General features: G+C 40.4%; 1 protein-coding gene across 1 annotated transcript in view; it reads left to right on the top strand.

Moving 5' to 3' along the window:
• Positions 1–3,439: 3,439 nt before the first annotated feature.
• The window catches only part of CGNL1 (cingulin like 1), a 99,747-nt gene continuing 88,321 nt past the window's right edge, over positions 3,440–14,865 (top strand). Inside the window, exons 1-6 of the mRNA XM_077748003.1 lie at positions 3,440–5,033; positions 5,811–5,905; positions 7,555–7,660; positions 10,692–10,793; positions 11,315–11,463; positions 12,860–12,995. Coding sequence (XP_077604129.1) covers positions 3,450–5,033; positions 5,811–5,905; positions 7,555–7,660; positions 10,692–10,793; positions 11,315–11,463; positions 12,860–12,995 — 2,172 coding nt within the window. The 5' untranslated portion in view covers positions 3,440–3,449. The remainder of the gene's footprint in view (positions 5,034–5,810; positions 5,906–7,554; positions 7,661–10,691; positions 10,794–11,314; positions 11,464–12,859; positions 12,996–14,865) is intronic.

Genomic DNA, 14,865 nt, shown 5'->3' with positions numbered 1-14,865 from the left:
ACTGAGCCACCCAGGTACCCTGAGGGAAAATTATTTCTAACTTGCATTCTAAATCCAGCAGCAAGCCTATCAGTCATACGTAAACATAGAATAAAGACATTTTTCAAAATATAAGGACTGAAAAAGGTTACTCCCTTGGGTCTTTTCTGAAGAAGCTACGAAAAGTGTGCTCCATGAGACCAGTTGGGTAAACTGAGCACGACGAAGATTCAAGACTTAGGAAACAATATGGCCCAGAAGGAAGAGAGCAACCAGAACCTAATATAGAGCAGGGGGAGGGGAGGCTGCACCGGGGGAAAGATCACCAGATTATCTCATGTTGATTATTTGGAAATGAACACAGGTAAGCATCTAACATGTGATGTAACAGATGAGGTTAGGTATTTCAAAAAGAAGGCAAGTGAAAATAGCGATCACATACTAACTCTAGAAAAGTTAAAGTTTTGTAAGGAGAGATGGTCATAGTTTTCAGTTTGGCTCTTTAATGAATATACGTTTATATAATCATAATAATAGATATTAAAATAATATACAAATAATATATGATCATAATAATACAAGTATAAATAATGTTACTGAGAGGCTCGCAGAATGGGAAATTCGTATGTATGCTCTGTCATCTCCCATATGTACAGCTGGTAAGAAATTGCTGCGAGGGATCATACTGAGCAACATGGAAGTGAGTACCAGAGAAACGGCTAAAATGTGCAGCTGACTTCCTCGGGGACTGGGATCGGGTTGGGGAAGGGAAGCTGGAGAATCCAGGTTTTCATTATATCTTGTTTTATTTTGATTAAAAATGAAATCACTTAATACTGTTAGTAGAACTCTGAAAAGAAATCTAGGCATAATGACATATAATTGGGAATATGTGAGTTAATAATGTGATTAATTGGGATTGGTGAGTTAATGAATTTGAGATGAATATACCTCTCTAAGTTTTTCTTGTTTATAAAATTGGAGGTGATGATGTCTAACATTTTTAACATGTAAAAGAACAGTCACCAGAAGTGACAGCACCATGCTAGTAGGAGACCGCTGTATCCAGGAAGACTTAAGGCAAATTGGAAAGATGAAATAAGTAAGGATGTATGATTGCTAAATAAATGATTGGTATAGTTGTATGGATCTATTTTGAATTCCATGCCTTAAAAAAGAGAGTACGCACATTACCCATTACATGTTGGCAAAAATTATCCATACGTTTGCCCACAGAGGAAACCTCAGTACATTTAAAAAGGAAGGAATAATAGAAGTTTCATTTTCTGGCTGCAATGCATGTAGAAATTAACAATGTATAGAAATAAAGATGCTCTATGCCCAAACAACACAACAGCAAACATACTGGGTATGACAAAACTTTCTCAGAAACAAGTCATGGGTCAAAGAAGAAACCAAAACCACAAATTGAAACTGTTGAGGAAATAATGATAGAAACATTACTGTGGTGGAAGTTATTGGCTGCTCTCCCAGTGTCTATTTTCTTCTGCCTTTTTACTAACATGATATTGATTTTGTTGAGTGTCAACGACCAGCTAAAAATCCCTGTTTCTCAATCCATCCTTGTACAAAGGGGTGCCTGTATGATCAAGTTCTCAACAATGAGAGATATAAAGTAATATTGGTGGGTGTGACTTTCAGGAAAGTTCCTTAAAAAGTTGACTCAGCTGACCCAATAAACCTTTGGCATATGTGGTGCTGGGTTAGCCATCTTGTAATCGTAAGGTGTCTAATACATACTGCAAGTAGATGACTGGAAAGATAAAAGGTATTGCTCAGAAATACCCTCCCATCTATTCCAGCCTTGGACTTCCTACCTCTGGGGGAGAAAACAATCCTAACTCTTAAGTTGCTATTTTGGGTCTCTTTGTTAGGAGGAACCAGCATAGTTCCTAACTGACATAGTCAGATATCACAACTCATGGGATATAATTAAAGAATCAAAGTAAATGAAGCATACAAAGATAAATTGGAAACAGAATAACAAAAGCAAAGGAAAGCAGAAGGAAGTAATAAAGAACTAGAACTCCGTAAGAAAGTTAAAAAAGAGGGACCCCCTTGATGGCTCAGTTGGTTAAGTGTCCAACTCTTGGTTTTGACTTAGGTCATGATCTCATGGTTTAAGAATTCAAACCCTGCATTGGGCTGCATACTGACCATGTGGAGCTTGCTTGGGATTCTCCCTCCCCGCCCCCCCCAACTTGTACTTTCTGTCTCTCAAAAATAAATAAATAAACTTAAAAAATTTAGAAAGAGAAATGATGTGTTTTGAGAGCTACTTCTTTAGGAGAACAATTATTAAAAATATGTGTAGATATACATTTTACTTGCACAATCAAGAGACAGGTGAAGAAAACACAGAAACAAAACTGGATAACTAGAAATAAAAAAGAGATGAAATGATTTATGCTTTGTAAAACTCTGTGCAAATAAATTTGAAAATGTGGATCTGATAGATATTCTCAGAAAATGTGCTACCAGACTGAGTCCAGAATCAGTCTTTCTAACTACTGAAAAAGACCCCTAGCAGTGAAAGAAATGAGACAGCTGTTATCTGTGACCAGTTGCTACTGCTCTTCCTGGGGCTTCTTTGCTGTCGGAGTTCTTCAGGAGATGGAAGTAAATTTCCGGTGGGAGGCCTCAGAGGGTGGGGTGGGCTGGGCATCCTGCCTAGTCATCTGTGTGCAGCCTCTCTGACAATGGTGGCCACACCCCAGAAAAGGTGATGGCACCCAATTCTTGGCATTGGAACACATCACAAAGTAAAGGGCCCTGAGTCCTCGGTGTTTTATAACATTTTGCAGATAAGTGTGTTACTGGAACCCTTTTGGTAAGAAAAGATAATGGAAAGCTATTTTTAATCATTTTCTCTCATTGTTAGCCTCACAAAGTCAAAACTGTTTTAAACATTATATCCAAATAAATAGTGATAAAGGTTTCAAAGCAAGACTGTACATGAAAAAGGTTGAAAGTGTTGTTCCAACAAGAAGATTAATAATAGTACAGGAGAAAAGAAAAATGGTGGCCATCAGAATGCCTTGGCTTTTAATTGTTTCATGGAAAAGTACCTTGTTCTCAAATGCTGGTGACCGGAACATCCTATTGGTTAAAAATAAATAGTAGAAGGTGGGAAGAAACCAATTAAGGAAAAAAACCAAAGCAACCAGAATGGACTGTCAGTTAGAAACAGAATAAGAAAGTTATGCCAGAGGTGTCAGGGTTAGTCTGCCCAATAGCCAGGGTTCAAGCCCAGTGTTGACAGCACTGTGGTCACAGAGGGCATCCAGAAAGGTCTGTTTGGGTGACCATTTGGTTCTGAAATGCCCTTGCTGGTTAAAGTGTTTTGTTTTCTTTGAACTTTCCCCTCATAATCTTCATTGAAACACATGTGATTTGGATCTAATGTCCTCTTTCTACCCCTCTTTCCCTGGTAGTGAAAACAGTGAACCATGGAGCTGTATTTCGGTGAATATCAACATGTGCAGCAAGAATATGGCGTCCATCTGAGACTCGCAAGTGATGATAGCAAAAAATCAAGGAATTCCCAGCCCTCTAAGGCAGGCTCCTATGGTGTCAGTATCCGGGTACAGGGGATTGATGGCCACCCCTACATAGTCCTGAATAATACAGAGCGGTGTCTAGCAGGCTCATCTTTTTCTGAAAATGGGCCACCATTTTCATCTCCAGTGATAAATAACCTGCCTCTGCATGCCAGCAACGGGTCTGTGCTAGAGGGGAACAGCCCAGAAGAATTGCAGCTCCCAGAAAGTCCTTATGCTCAACCCGGCCCAGTGAGAAACCTGAAACAGTCCTCTCTCTTTGAGGGCAAGAATGGAGTCCTAGAAGGCAAAGAGGGGCCGGTGAAGCCATCCCACATGCTGAACTTTCAGCGCCATCCGGAGCTTTTGCAGCCCTACGACCCTGAAAAGAATGAATTGAACTTGCAAAATCACCAGCCTCCTCAGAGTCATTGGTTAAACACTTTAACAGAAGAAGGTGCCAACAGTAAGAAGGCTTGGACATGCTTCCCCAAACCTAGTAGTTCCCAGCCTGCCAGCCCTCCTCTGGAAGATGCGGGCAAATCCAGCGTGACGGCTATTCGTTTGTGCAGCTCTGTGGTCATAGATGACCCCAAGAAGCAGACTTCCGTGTGTGTGAATGTTCAGAGCTGCACTAAGGAGGGGCTGGTAGAGGAGGCCCTTTCCCCCAGTGGGAGGTCCCTAACTGCCCACAGCCCACACACTCATCTCGAAACCAAGAAAGCCAGGCCGGACGTGCTTCCCTTCCGGCGACAGGATTCGGCGGGACCCGTCCTGGATGGAGCTCGGTCCCGGAGGTCCTCTTCCTCATCGGCCACCCCTACTTCAGCCAACTCTTTGTACAGATTTTTACTTGATGATCAGGAATGTGCCATCCATGCTGACAATGTGAATCGTCATGAAAACAGACGGTACATCCCCTTCTTGCCAGGAACTGGGCGGGATATTGATACAGGATCCATTCCTGGTGTGGATCAATTGATCGAAAAGTTTGACCAAAAACCTGGGTTCCAGAGGAGAGGAAGGTCTGGGAAGCGAAACAGAATCAACCCTGAAGACAGGAAGAGGTCCCGAAGCGTGGATAGTGCCTTTCCCTTTGGTCTCCAGGGGAACTCCGAGTACCTAAATGAGTTTAGCCGGAACCTGGGCAAGTCTAGCGAACACCTCCTGCGTCCGTCACAGGTCTGCCCGCAGCGGTCACCTGCTCAGGATCACCGCGGGAAGCAGAGTGTGGGCCGTGCCTTTGCGAAGCTGCAGGGGGCCCACCTCAGGCCTCCCCAGCAGAGCAAAGATGGGAAAGTTCCAGAAATCAGAGGTGGTCGGCAGAGTACAAACACGCATGCCTCTCCCCTCCCGGCACAGAGTAAGAAGGAGGAAGAAATCAAAACAGCCACTGCTACGCTGATGCTACAGAATCGGGCGCTAGCAACTTCGCCTGACTCTGGTGCCAAGAAGATTTCTGTGAAGACGTTTACTTCCACCTCAAATACTCAGGTAATGCTAGTGGGTCTTTCTTCCTTTCCTTCTTTTTGCATTCCTTCTGCAGCCTCATGCAGGAGGCTCTGGGAACACAGAGCTCCGTCTTGAATTGGTAATTGCATATCCTAAATGTTTTAGTTTTCCCCTACAGAGTTTTCAGCCTACTGCCAACTGTATGGTTTTCCAACTCAGTTCAGTACACTGAGAATTCTACTGTAGTCTTGTCTGTAGACTGACTTGTCAGACACTACAGAGGGGCTTGATTTTTTTTCTGTCAGCGTATGTGTGAAATCTCAAAATGTGCAGAATTTGTTTCCACCCACAGGTTCAGTGTTTAGGTTTGTGTAGATACACTGATTTTTTTCTCATGAAATTGAGTGACTGGGTTAATACCTGGCCTGAGAAATTAGGTTAATTCTAATTTAGGTTAACTGTAAAGTGATGGGATTTATTTCAGTGGTATATTTAGTGTTTTGGTAGTACCAATAAAAAATAATGATAGTGATAAAAGTGAGAATAAGGTTGTTAAGGACCAGCCACTATTTGTTACATATTATAGGACTGTACCAACTCTGTGAAGGTGGGTACGATTAATCTCCATTTACAGGTGAGAAAATTGAGGTGAGGAAAAGTTAAGTAACTTGCCCAAGGTTACAGAGCTATTAAGTGGTGGAGCCAGTGGTAATGAGGATCCTTACCTGAGGGATTTATTTCGGAAGCTTCTGCTTCAGGGTTTCTGCCTTCTTCCTGGAAACTCCATCCTCTGATCTAATAGCAGGCTGTCTGTTCCAGGCCACACCGGATCTGCTGAAAGGCCAGCAAGAGCTCACTCAACAAACCAATGAGGAGACAGCCAAGCAGATACTTTACAATTACCTCAAAGAAGGGTTAGTGATTTTCCTTAAAGGAGCAAAGTATTGAACTTTCTGGTGGGGTCTTAATTTCCTCTTCTGAGACCTTGTGTTTTCTTCCCTTTCTGATCTGTGTGAACTTTTGAGGCTTAGGACTCCATGGCTGGAGTTTTCATAACAGTATTTGATTCTGGAGTACTGAGTGTGATGAACAAGGGGATAATGAATATATGTGATATATATTTTAATTTATTTATTTTAAGTAATCTGTACATCCAACTTGGGACTCACACTTGTGACATGAAGATCAAGAGCCACATGCTCTTTTGACTGGGCCAGCCAGACACCCCTGTTTTTCAAATGACTTATTATTGTTTAAAAAGAAGTTCAAAGATGGGAAGGATATCTACTCTTAAGTTTTCAACTAAGTCTGCCCACCTTGAGTTCTTTGTGCACACAGTAGTAATCAGTTATTAGCAGTCACAAAGAAAACCACTGCCCTCCTCCCCAGAATTGACATTGGCCAGGAGCCCCTGCTTCTATGATTTTTAAAGCATGCATGTATGAGTCATTTAAAAGAAGTGCTTTTCATGTACTTATCTTGGAGGTTGAGTTTGAGTAATCTGGTTTTCAACTCTTGCTTAGATACTAAGTCAGGAATTTGCAGTTTCTGTTTCCATTGTCTCATCAGATAGGATTAAAAAGGAAAAAAACCACAACTTTACAGTTTGATATGACCACAAGTCACATGACAAGTACCCATTGGTATCAAAACACTTCATATTTTTGCATCTTTTACTTGTACCTTACAAATACAGGTCAGTAATACAAAGTTGACAAAATAGGTTCAGCATTGTAAGAGAGGGACTCTTTTTTGGCGAGAAGTAGTAAACAGATTTTTTTTTTTTTTAAGCTAAGAACTAGTTATTGGTGTTCTCTGTGAAGGGTTTTACCATGTTAAGATTTGGGGAGAAGAACTTTTGATTTTTAAAAATCTTCCTCTTTTTTTTTGCTCATGATTTATTGAGAGACTGGGGAGACAGACTTTTATAGGAGGCAGCTATTTAAGGAAACCTATTTAAAATTTTTTTCCTAATTGCCAGGTATGTGTGATAGAAGGTGTGGTAGAAGTTAATTAAACTCTGTCTGATCATTACCTGTGAGAATGTAGACAGCTGGGTGTTCACAGTCTTGGCCTGGAGGATTTATTTTTTAAACACAGCATAAAAACCAGTTAAAGTCACTGTAGATCATTCTTAGCATTAAGATTTAAAAGTAAAGTGTGTGGCTGTGGATTGTATGTGTGAGAGAGATACCCAGAGAAGAAATTCCTTCTGGAATGAATAGCAGCCATTTGAGTCAAACATCAAATTAGTAAATTTTTACTGTATGTATTCTCCAGGCTTAGAATGTGGGTATTTCTCTTCCACATGTTTGGGAGTAGGAAGTCTGGTCCCAAATTGAGTGGTAACATGTAACAATGTATTGGAAGAGAAATACACCATCCATCCTGTTCTTCCCCCTCTGGTTTTGTCTGCAGCTTTAATGAATTCATACCTCTTGCAATTTATCTTCTTAAACGGCTTGTTGTTTGTGTGTCAGGGCACCAGAAGTATCCTGAGACCCATGGGTTGTGCCCCTCACAATTTTCTTTTCTTTTCTTTTTTCTGCTGTCTCTTTTCCAGAAGCACCGATAATGATGACGCAACTAAACGGAAGGTCAACCTGGTTTTTGAGAAAATCCAGACTTTAAAGTCTCGAGCAGCAGGGAGCACGCAAGGAAATAATCAAGTAAATTGGAGTTCTGTGTTCTGTAGAGGGCATTTAACTTGGAATGTGGCAAACAAATTGCTGTTTCTTCAGCCTGTACATTTGGTTATTGTAGTGAGTGGGAAGTTGTTAGCAGGATCTAAGATGGAAGATCATGTTTTAAATATTATTGTTGTGCACCTGCCTTTTTTTCAGAAAGGTTTTAAGAGATTTTATTTAAAAATATATATAACATATTGGGGCGCCTGGGTGGATCAGTCGATTAAGTGGCCAACTTCAGCTCAGGTCATGATCTCATGGCTTGAAGGCTTGTGAGTTCGAGCCCTGGATCTGACATCTCAGATCCTGGAGCCTGCTTCAGATTCTGTGTCTCCCTCTCTCTCTTCCCGTCCCCTGCACATGCTCTCTCTCAAAAAAAATAAATGTATAAATATATATATGTATATATACATATATAAAATACAATATTTTGTATTATTTATATTAAAAATACATATATACATAAACATATATACATTAAAAATATACATATACACATACAAACATATATATACATATATATAACATGTAACACGATGAAACAAATAGGTGGTGAAATTTAGAAAGAGAAAATAAAAATAGGAAGAAAGACTTGATTTCATGGATGGAGAACCCTAACATATCCAAGGTTTCGAAGGAAGGTAAGTGTGAACTGGACCCAAGCTCTAGAACTTCAGAGAATAAGAAATAAGAGGATAAGAACAAGAGAATAAGAATAGAGACTGGTGAAGCCAACTAGCAGGGTGGAAGAGAAAGGAAGGAATGGATTGAAACCAAATTCTTTAAAAAAAAAAAAAAAGTCCTGTTTAATTTATTATACTGAATTCCAGTTGGGACTTGGAGATTTTTTTGTTGCTGTTAAAAGAGTCATCTCATATTTGATGAACATCTGCTACATGTCAGCCTCTCCTTGTGCCCTGAGAGGAAGCAGCATTTAAGAGGGATGACTAAAAGGTTGTTCCTCAATTCTGCACCACCTTGAATTGGCATCTGCTTCTTACTTGTGTGTCTTCTCTTTCCCTCCTTGGGAATTCTGCATGGGAAGGAAAGAAAATGCCAGAGACAAGTCACAGGAAGTTTGTCTATAGCTTCTTTGTAACTTTGGAAACATACGTATAAAGGGTGTTTTTGGGCATCAGTTACCCTCTTCTGTCTACTGTTCAGCACTCAGCTAGCCCATACCTGCTGTTATGACATCCAGTAGAACAAATGCACACATACACACACATTATTCCCACAGGGGAATCTTGAAATTATACACCTTGCTTTTATAGGCAAGGTTCAGGGGCTCTCCATAGTTCTTAAAGTCAGTTTAAAGTTTTTTGCTAAAACTCTTCAATCCAAATTATCACTGTGAGTCTTGCTTTTCACTCACCAGCATATATTCCAGGTGGAAACAGATCTTTGGTCTTGGTGTTGAGATTGTCATTGTGGGTTACAGATTATGGGAATCTAGACCAAACTAGGAAAGTTAGGTTAGGCCCTTTGGAATCCAGGACACTAATGGTATCTCAAAAGAGTAAAGAATGCTCTGGGAGAAGAAGGAAGGGCAGGGTGTTTTAGGTAGAGGGACCAGCATGAACAAATATAAAGAGGTGTGTGTTTGCTATGTTTAGAGGCCTGGAGGTAATTTAGTGTAGCAGAGAGCCAGGATGTGGGGAGGAAGTGCCAGATAGAAAGGACCTTGGAAATCACATAAGTTTCCATTTTAGGCTGAAGGTGTTGGGCCATCATCTATGGACTTTGAACAGGAATGAATACTGTCATATTTGTAGAAATCTATTCCTTTTGCAGCTTTTGGAGAGAGGTAAGAGGAAGGGAGACTAGTTAGGCTGCTGGCGCATCAAGCCGGAGATGACTTCGACTTCTGGCTGAGATCACAGTGCCATGACTGCTGAATTGCCCATATTTTTCTGCTCCCCTTCTCTCCCTGTTATTTTCTGAATCTGATTATCTGCAGATAGAGGCTTGGGAATTTTATCTTTTTGGTGTCAGCTAAGGGATTTCCTGTGAGAGAAGGAAAGACCATCTTGGAAACAGCAGAGCAGATAGTTTTCATTTGGGTGAGAACAGTGTACGATTTCTCTCTTGAGTTGGATTTAGATTTCCATAATGGATTGTTCTCATTTGCCTAAGAAAATAGGAAGTCCTGTGTTCTTGTTGACTGTTGGGTTCAGTTAACTTCACAGGAATAGGTCAGGAAGTACCTGGTTCCAAGTTCATTATATACAACTCACATATGGATTCAGGTGCGTGAGAGCCAGGACATGGCTTTTTCTAGCTTAGATTCCTGCCTTTAACTCTTCTCCTCCCCTTTTGTAGTTTTTCTAACCACTTTGCTCTAGGATTTTAGCCAAATCCTTTTCAGAGCATCATCCTGTTACTGTATCCATGGAAGAAAAAAAAAAGAGAGATCATTAATATTCATACTCAGATCAGAGATATTTTCTAATAGACTCTCTTTAATCAGATCCCTCTTTGTTATATCTCCCTTCATTATGGAAATGTAGCATCTAAATGAAGAAAACCAATTTAGCTAACATCCATTTATTTACTGCTTGTGTACAGGCCTGTGCAGAGAGTGAGAACATCTCTGGTTATGGAGCAGTAATTCCCAGTGTCATGGAAGTTCTGTAATAGGTGGATCGTACGAAGGGCTTTGGAGATACAGAGACATGGGCTTTGGGTATAACTTTATGCAGTGGGTGATTCTTCAATAAATACTTATTTTTATCTTTTTATATCATTTTATTGGGGCATGACTTATATACAGTAAATGGCACAAATCTTAACTGTATGGTTTATTGAGTTTTTAATAGAGGTGTGTGTCCATACACACACACAACACTCTGATCATCCCCAAAAGGTTTCATTGTGTCCCTTTCTCTCTAGGGATTTAAATTTGAATTGGTTCTTAAGATTTTGGTGTTACTGCTCAGATTGTATTGTTGGGAGAAAGAGAAAATAAAGCATCTTGAACATTTACCTTAGAGAATCTTTGCAATAATTATAGGCTTCTAATTCTTCGTCTGAAGTCAGAGATCTGTTGGAACAGAAAAATAAGTTGAGCTCGGAAGTGGCTGAACTTCAGAGACAGCTTCAACTAGAGGTCAAGGTATCTGGTATTTTCTTTACGTTATTTTTAAATTTTGTCTTGATTGATAAAGAATATTTTAAGCATATCAGGATGCCCAAGTGAAGTGAAAGCCAGTATTTTTCTCCTCCAAAAGAAACATTCCTCTTACCACTAGGTAAATTTGGCTCCCGTTGTCCAGAGAACCTTTTTAATTGTTTAAAGTAACCAAAGCATATAGACACCGTTAGCTTTGACAGAGTGAAACACTGTTGGATTCAGGCAGGCCAGTAGGAAACTTAAATGCATATACAGTATCCAAACTGAGTGATAGAAATAGCAGACCGAGGTTTAGCTGCCTTTGTAGTTCTTTTAGACCTATTACAGCTCGTTCAGTATTTAATATTCTTTCCAGTTGCAAACTCCCATGCCAAATGATATAATTTGATGAAGTTGTCTAACAACTCCAAAGCATAGAGTCCATCAGAGTTTCAAGGTAGTCTTCTGTGGGATTGCATTAGTGTTCAGTGGAGGTACTTGCAGATCGCATCTATTTCTGTTAGAATCAGCAGAACATCAAAGAAGAGAGAGAGAGGATGAAAGCAAACTTGGAAGAGCTCCAGGGCCAGCACGACAGTAAGGTGGAAGAGAACTCCGTGCTGCAGCAGCGGCTGGAAGAAAGTGAAGGGGAGCTCCGGAAAAACCTGGAGGAGTGAGTTCTGGGCCAAGAGCCCCTGCCCTTCTGGGTTCTTGCATCCGATGCAGCCAGAACCTTCCTGTCCATTTAATACCAACTGGCCTTCCAGATATTTATTAGGGCTGCTAACTCTTCCTTTTCTCACTCTTAACCTTATAAAATGGGGAAACTGATGACACGTGCAGAAAGGTTAATAATTTAAAAAGTCCTTGTATACCTTAAAAGATGCCTTGTCAAGTTTCAGCCCCTCTGAGTGGCTCTCATAGCAGATAAGTGAGAAGCAGGGAACACAGTGTTGACATCTGAAGACAGAGATCTCAAGGAGTCTGGACCCAGCATCCAAAAAGCACATCATATAACTTCTGTAATCTTCCAGTTGGTGACTTTTATCCTGAATGGTGCTGACCAGTGCTTATGCATCTGTTGAGTCAGCAGAGAGGGCAGGTCAAAGCCAAGATGGCCCTGTCATTGTGTCATATTAAAATCTGCGACAAAAGGATCTGAAACCAATGTCTGAAAATGTGCAGCGCTATGAAGCTTTATGGACGTGGTGGAAGCCTTAAGTGAAGGTTTAAGCGGGGGTGAAATCTAGAAGGGAAATCAAGAAAAATAAGATACTGTATAATAAAATCATTTAATTGCCCTTGCTATTTTGATGTAGTTTCTGCTTTTAAAACATTCTAAGAGGTTAATTTCAGAAAAATTGGTGAGAAAAAAAGCACAATTTAGGATGTAGTAAAGACGTCACAAATTAAAAAGATAAAGTAGTTGTGAATTTGATTTAGAGCAGAGGTTGGCAAACTTTTTCTGTCAGATAGTAAATACTTTATGGTTTATAGGCTGTATGGTCTTTGTTGAACCCACTCAGTTCTGCCATTGTATTGTGCAGATGACCATATGCAATATATAAATGAATGAGCATGGTTATATTCTGATAAAACTTAATTTACAAAAATTGGCTGTGGGCCAGATTGTCCAGCAGGCCCCAATTCGCTAATTCTCCTGGGCCTGGGGGTGGGGTGACGGGGTAGGGAATAAGGTGGCTTAAGTGAAGGCATTATCAAAGAAGTTCTGGGTTTTCTCGTCAATTTCTTATCTTTCTTATTGTCCAAATTCCAGTACCCCGTGGTCTCCTTTTGGGGAGAAACAGTCACTGTATTACCTTCCCCTTTATACTGGTTTGACTTCTCATGTGTCGTCTTGTTGGCGAGTTAGACTGAAGTCATGAGTTCTTACCAGTGCCTTTTCTGGTTTGTGATTCCTTGTTCAGTATAGAACAGAGAATGGGAGGCTCCTTGGGGCTTTAGATGACTCTGTTTGATCATCTGAAGGTCTGCGATCAGACTGGATTAAAAAAAAAAAAAAAGCAGGGCCTAAGAGAGTCTCTCTGAGGGGCTTCCTTCTCTGCCAGACTGTTCCAGGTGAAGATGGAACGGGAACAGCACCAGACTGAAATCAGGGATCTTCAGGACCAACTCTCAGAAATGCATGATGAACTGGACAGTGCTAAACGATCCGAGGACAGGGAGAAGGGAGCTCTGATTGAGGTAAGGACACCTGTGGGATCAGCTGGTAAGAGAGGCCTGTCTGCCTGGAGAGAACCAGATTGGGGGGTGGGGGGGTGGACCGGATACTACGAGCCATATTCTGTCAGGTGTGCCTGTGGCTAGATTCCATAAAAGCATCATAGTATTATTTCCTTCTAGATTAATTGGTTTTAAACTTTGTCTTAGGAAAACTTTCAACATACAGAAAAGTGGAAAGAGTAATTTATGAACTCCCATGGAGCTGCAACCCAGATTCAACAGTTGTCAACATTTTGCCATACTTCTCCCATTTCTTCATCTGTCCCTTCATTTATCCTATTATTTTTTCATCTGCCCATCTGTTTGTCTTTGAACCATTTCAAAGTAAATTACAGACAATACCACACTCACTCCTTAATTCTTTGGCATGCATCTTAAAAAAATTAGGGAATTTTGTTATAACCACAAAACTATGATCATACCTAAAACAATAATTCCTGTAATATAACAGTAATTCTAATAACTGGTCCTTATTGAGAATTTACCAGTGTCCCTCAAGTTTATTTTATAGTTCCCCCACGCCAGGGTCCAACCAAGAATCCCATATTGCTTTCATTGTTCTTTCTCTCTGAGTTTATTTGTTTTTGTGTAGATTTTGGCACACATTTCCATCTTTCTTCCATTCCACTGATTTTTGGAAGAGACCAGACCAATGGCCCACATTTTGGAATTGTCCACTTGTTCCTTATGGTGTCCATTAACTTGTTTCACTATCTCCTTCATTTCCAGTAAATTTGAGGTTAGATCTAAACACTAATAGATATAGGTTAAACTTTGGGCAAAAATACTTTGTAAGTAATACTAGTTATGGGAAAGCATTTTAAAGATGTTAGTGCCCATACAGCACTTATCACAGTTTCCTACAGGTCTTTAAGCTCCAGGAGGTAGGGTTGGTGACAACTGGCCTAGTGTTTTGTCTGCAGCAGCTGTCCCAGTGATTGGGACATATGGCACTCAGCACATATTGGTGGATGGTTGGATAGATGCATTACGAACGAATGAATGAGTGAGTGAATGAATGAATAAATGTACTTGCTGGGTAGACAGGCTGCGCATCTCGCTTCTGCCCATAACAGTATATTCCCTACTGCATACTTAGCTCTTAGCAATCTGCGATTCAGTGGATAAGGCTGACTTTTTCCTCTGCTTAGCATTTGTTGATGATTGTGTGGTTTTCCAAAGACCGTCATGATCTCTCCCCTGAAGTAGATTGCCATCCTGTTGAGGTGGTAGATACACACATAGGTTATGAAAATCTCCTTTTTTTGTGTGTTGGGAATTGGGTACAATCGAGGATCAGAAATAGCCAGAACTTTTATCTCTGCACCCATTTAGATGTTTTGATATTGGTTATAATACTATCATAACCTATATTTTTGGCATAGTTTTAAAGTTTATTTCCTTATAAGCTTTGGTTTATAGGAACAGCCAACAAATAAATAATACATAATTTAGAATGATGCAAAAAAAAAAAACATAAAAAAATAAAAGTATCCTGTCAACATTTAATTTTCATTTTCTACTGCTTTTCCCCTAAGGGCCTGGGTCTTCTCTTCATCCCCTGTCTTGGAGTTAAAGTTTCTGGCTGCCTGTAAGTGTCAGCTGTCAAGTGTTTACTCACCCCCTTCCTTGTTTAGTTTTGGAGTAAATGCCCGGGAGGGATTTTAGTTCTTGCTCTTTAGAGCTGACAGTCTCTTCCCCGTGACTTGGCAGTGACGGAGAGCAGAGACCCTGTGGCCGCCTAGCATAGACGTTCTCATGGATTCATTTTTCACATGGGCAGAGGGAAGTTGCTTTTATTTTCTCCACACGACCATCTCTTTGTCTTTGT

The sequence above is a fragment of the Crocuta crocuta genome, unplaced genomic scaffold (genome assembly GCF_008692635.1).
Source record: "Crocuta crocuta isolate KB4526 unplaced genomic scaffold, BGI_CrCroc_1.0 scaffold130, whole genome shotgun sequence".
Lineage (NCBI taxonomy): Eukaryota > Metazoa > Chordata > Mammalia > Carnivora > Hyaenidae > Crocuta > Crocuta crocuta.
The sequence above is the reverse complement of the archived record's forward strand: the minus strand, read 5'-3'. Positions and strand labels throughout refer to the sequence as shown.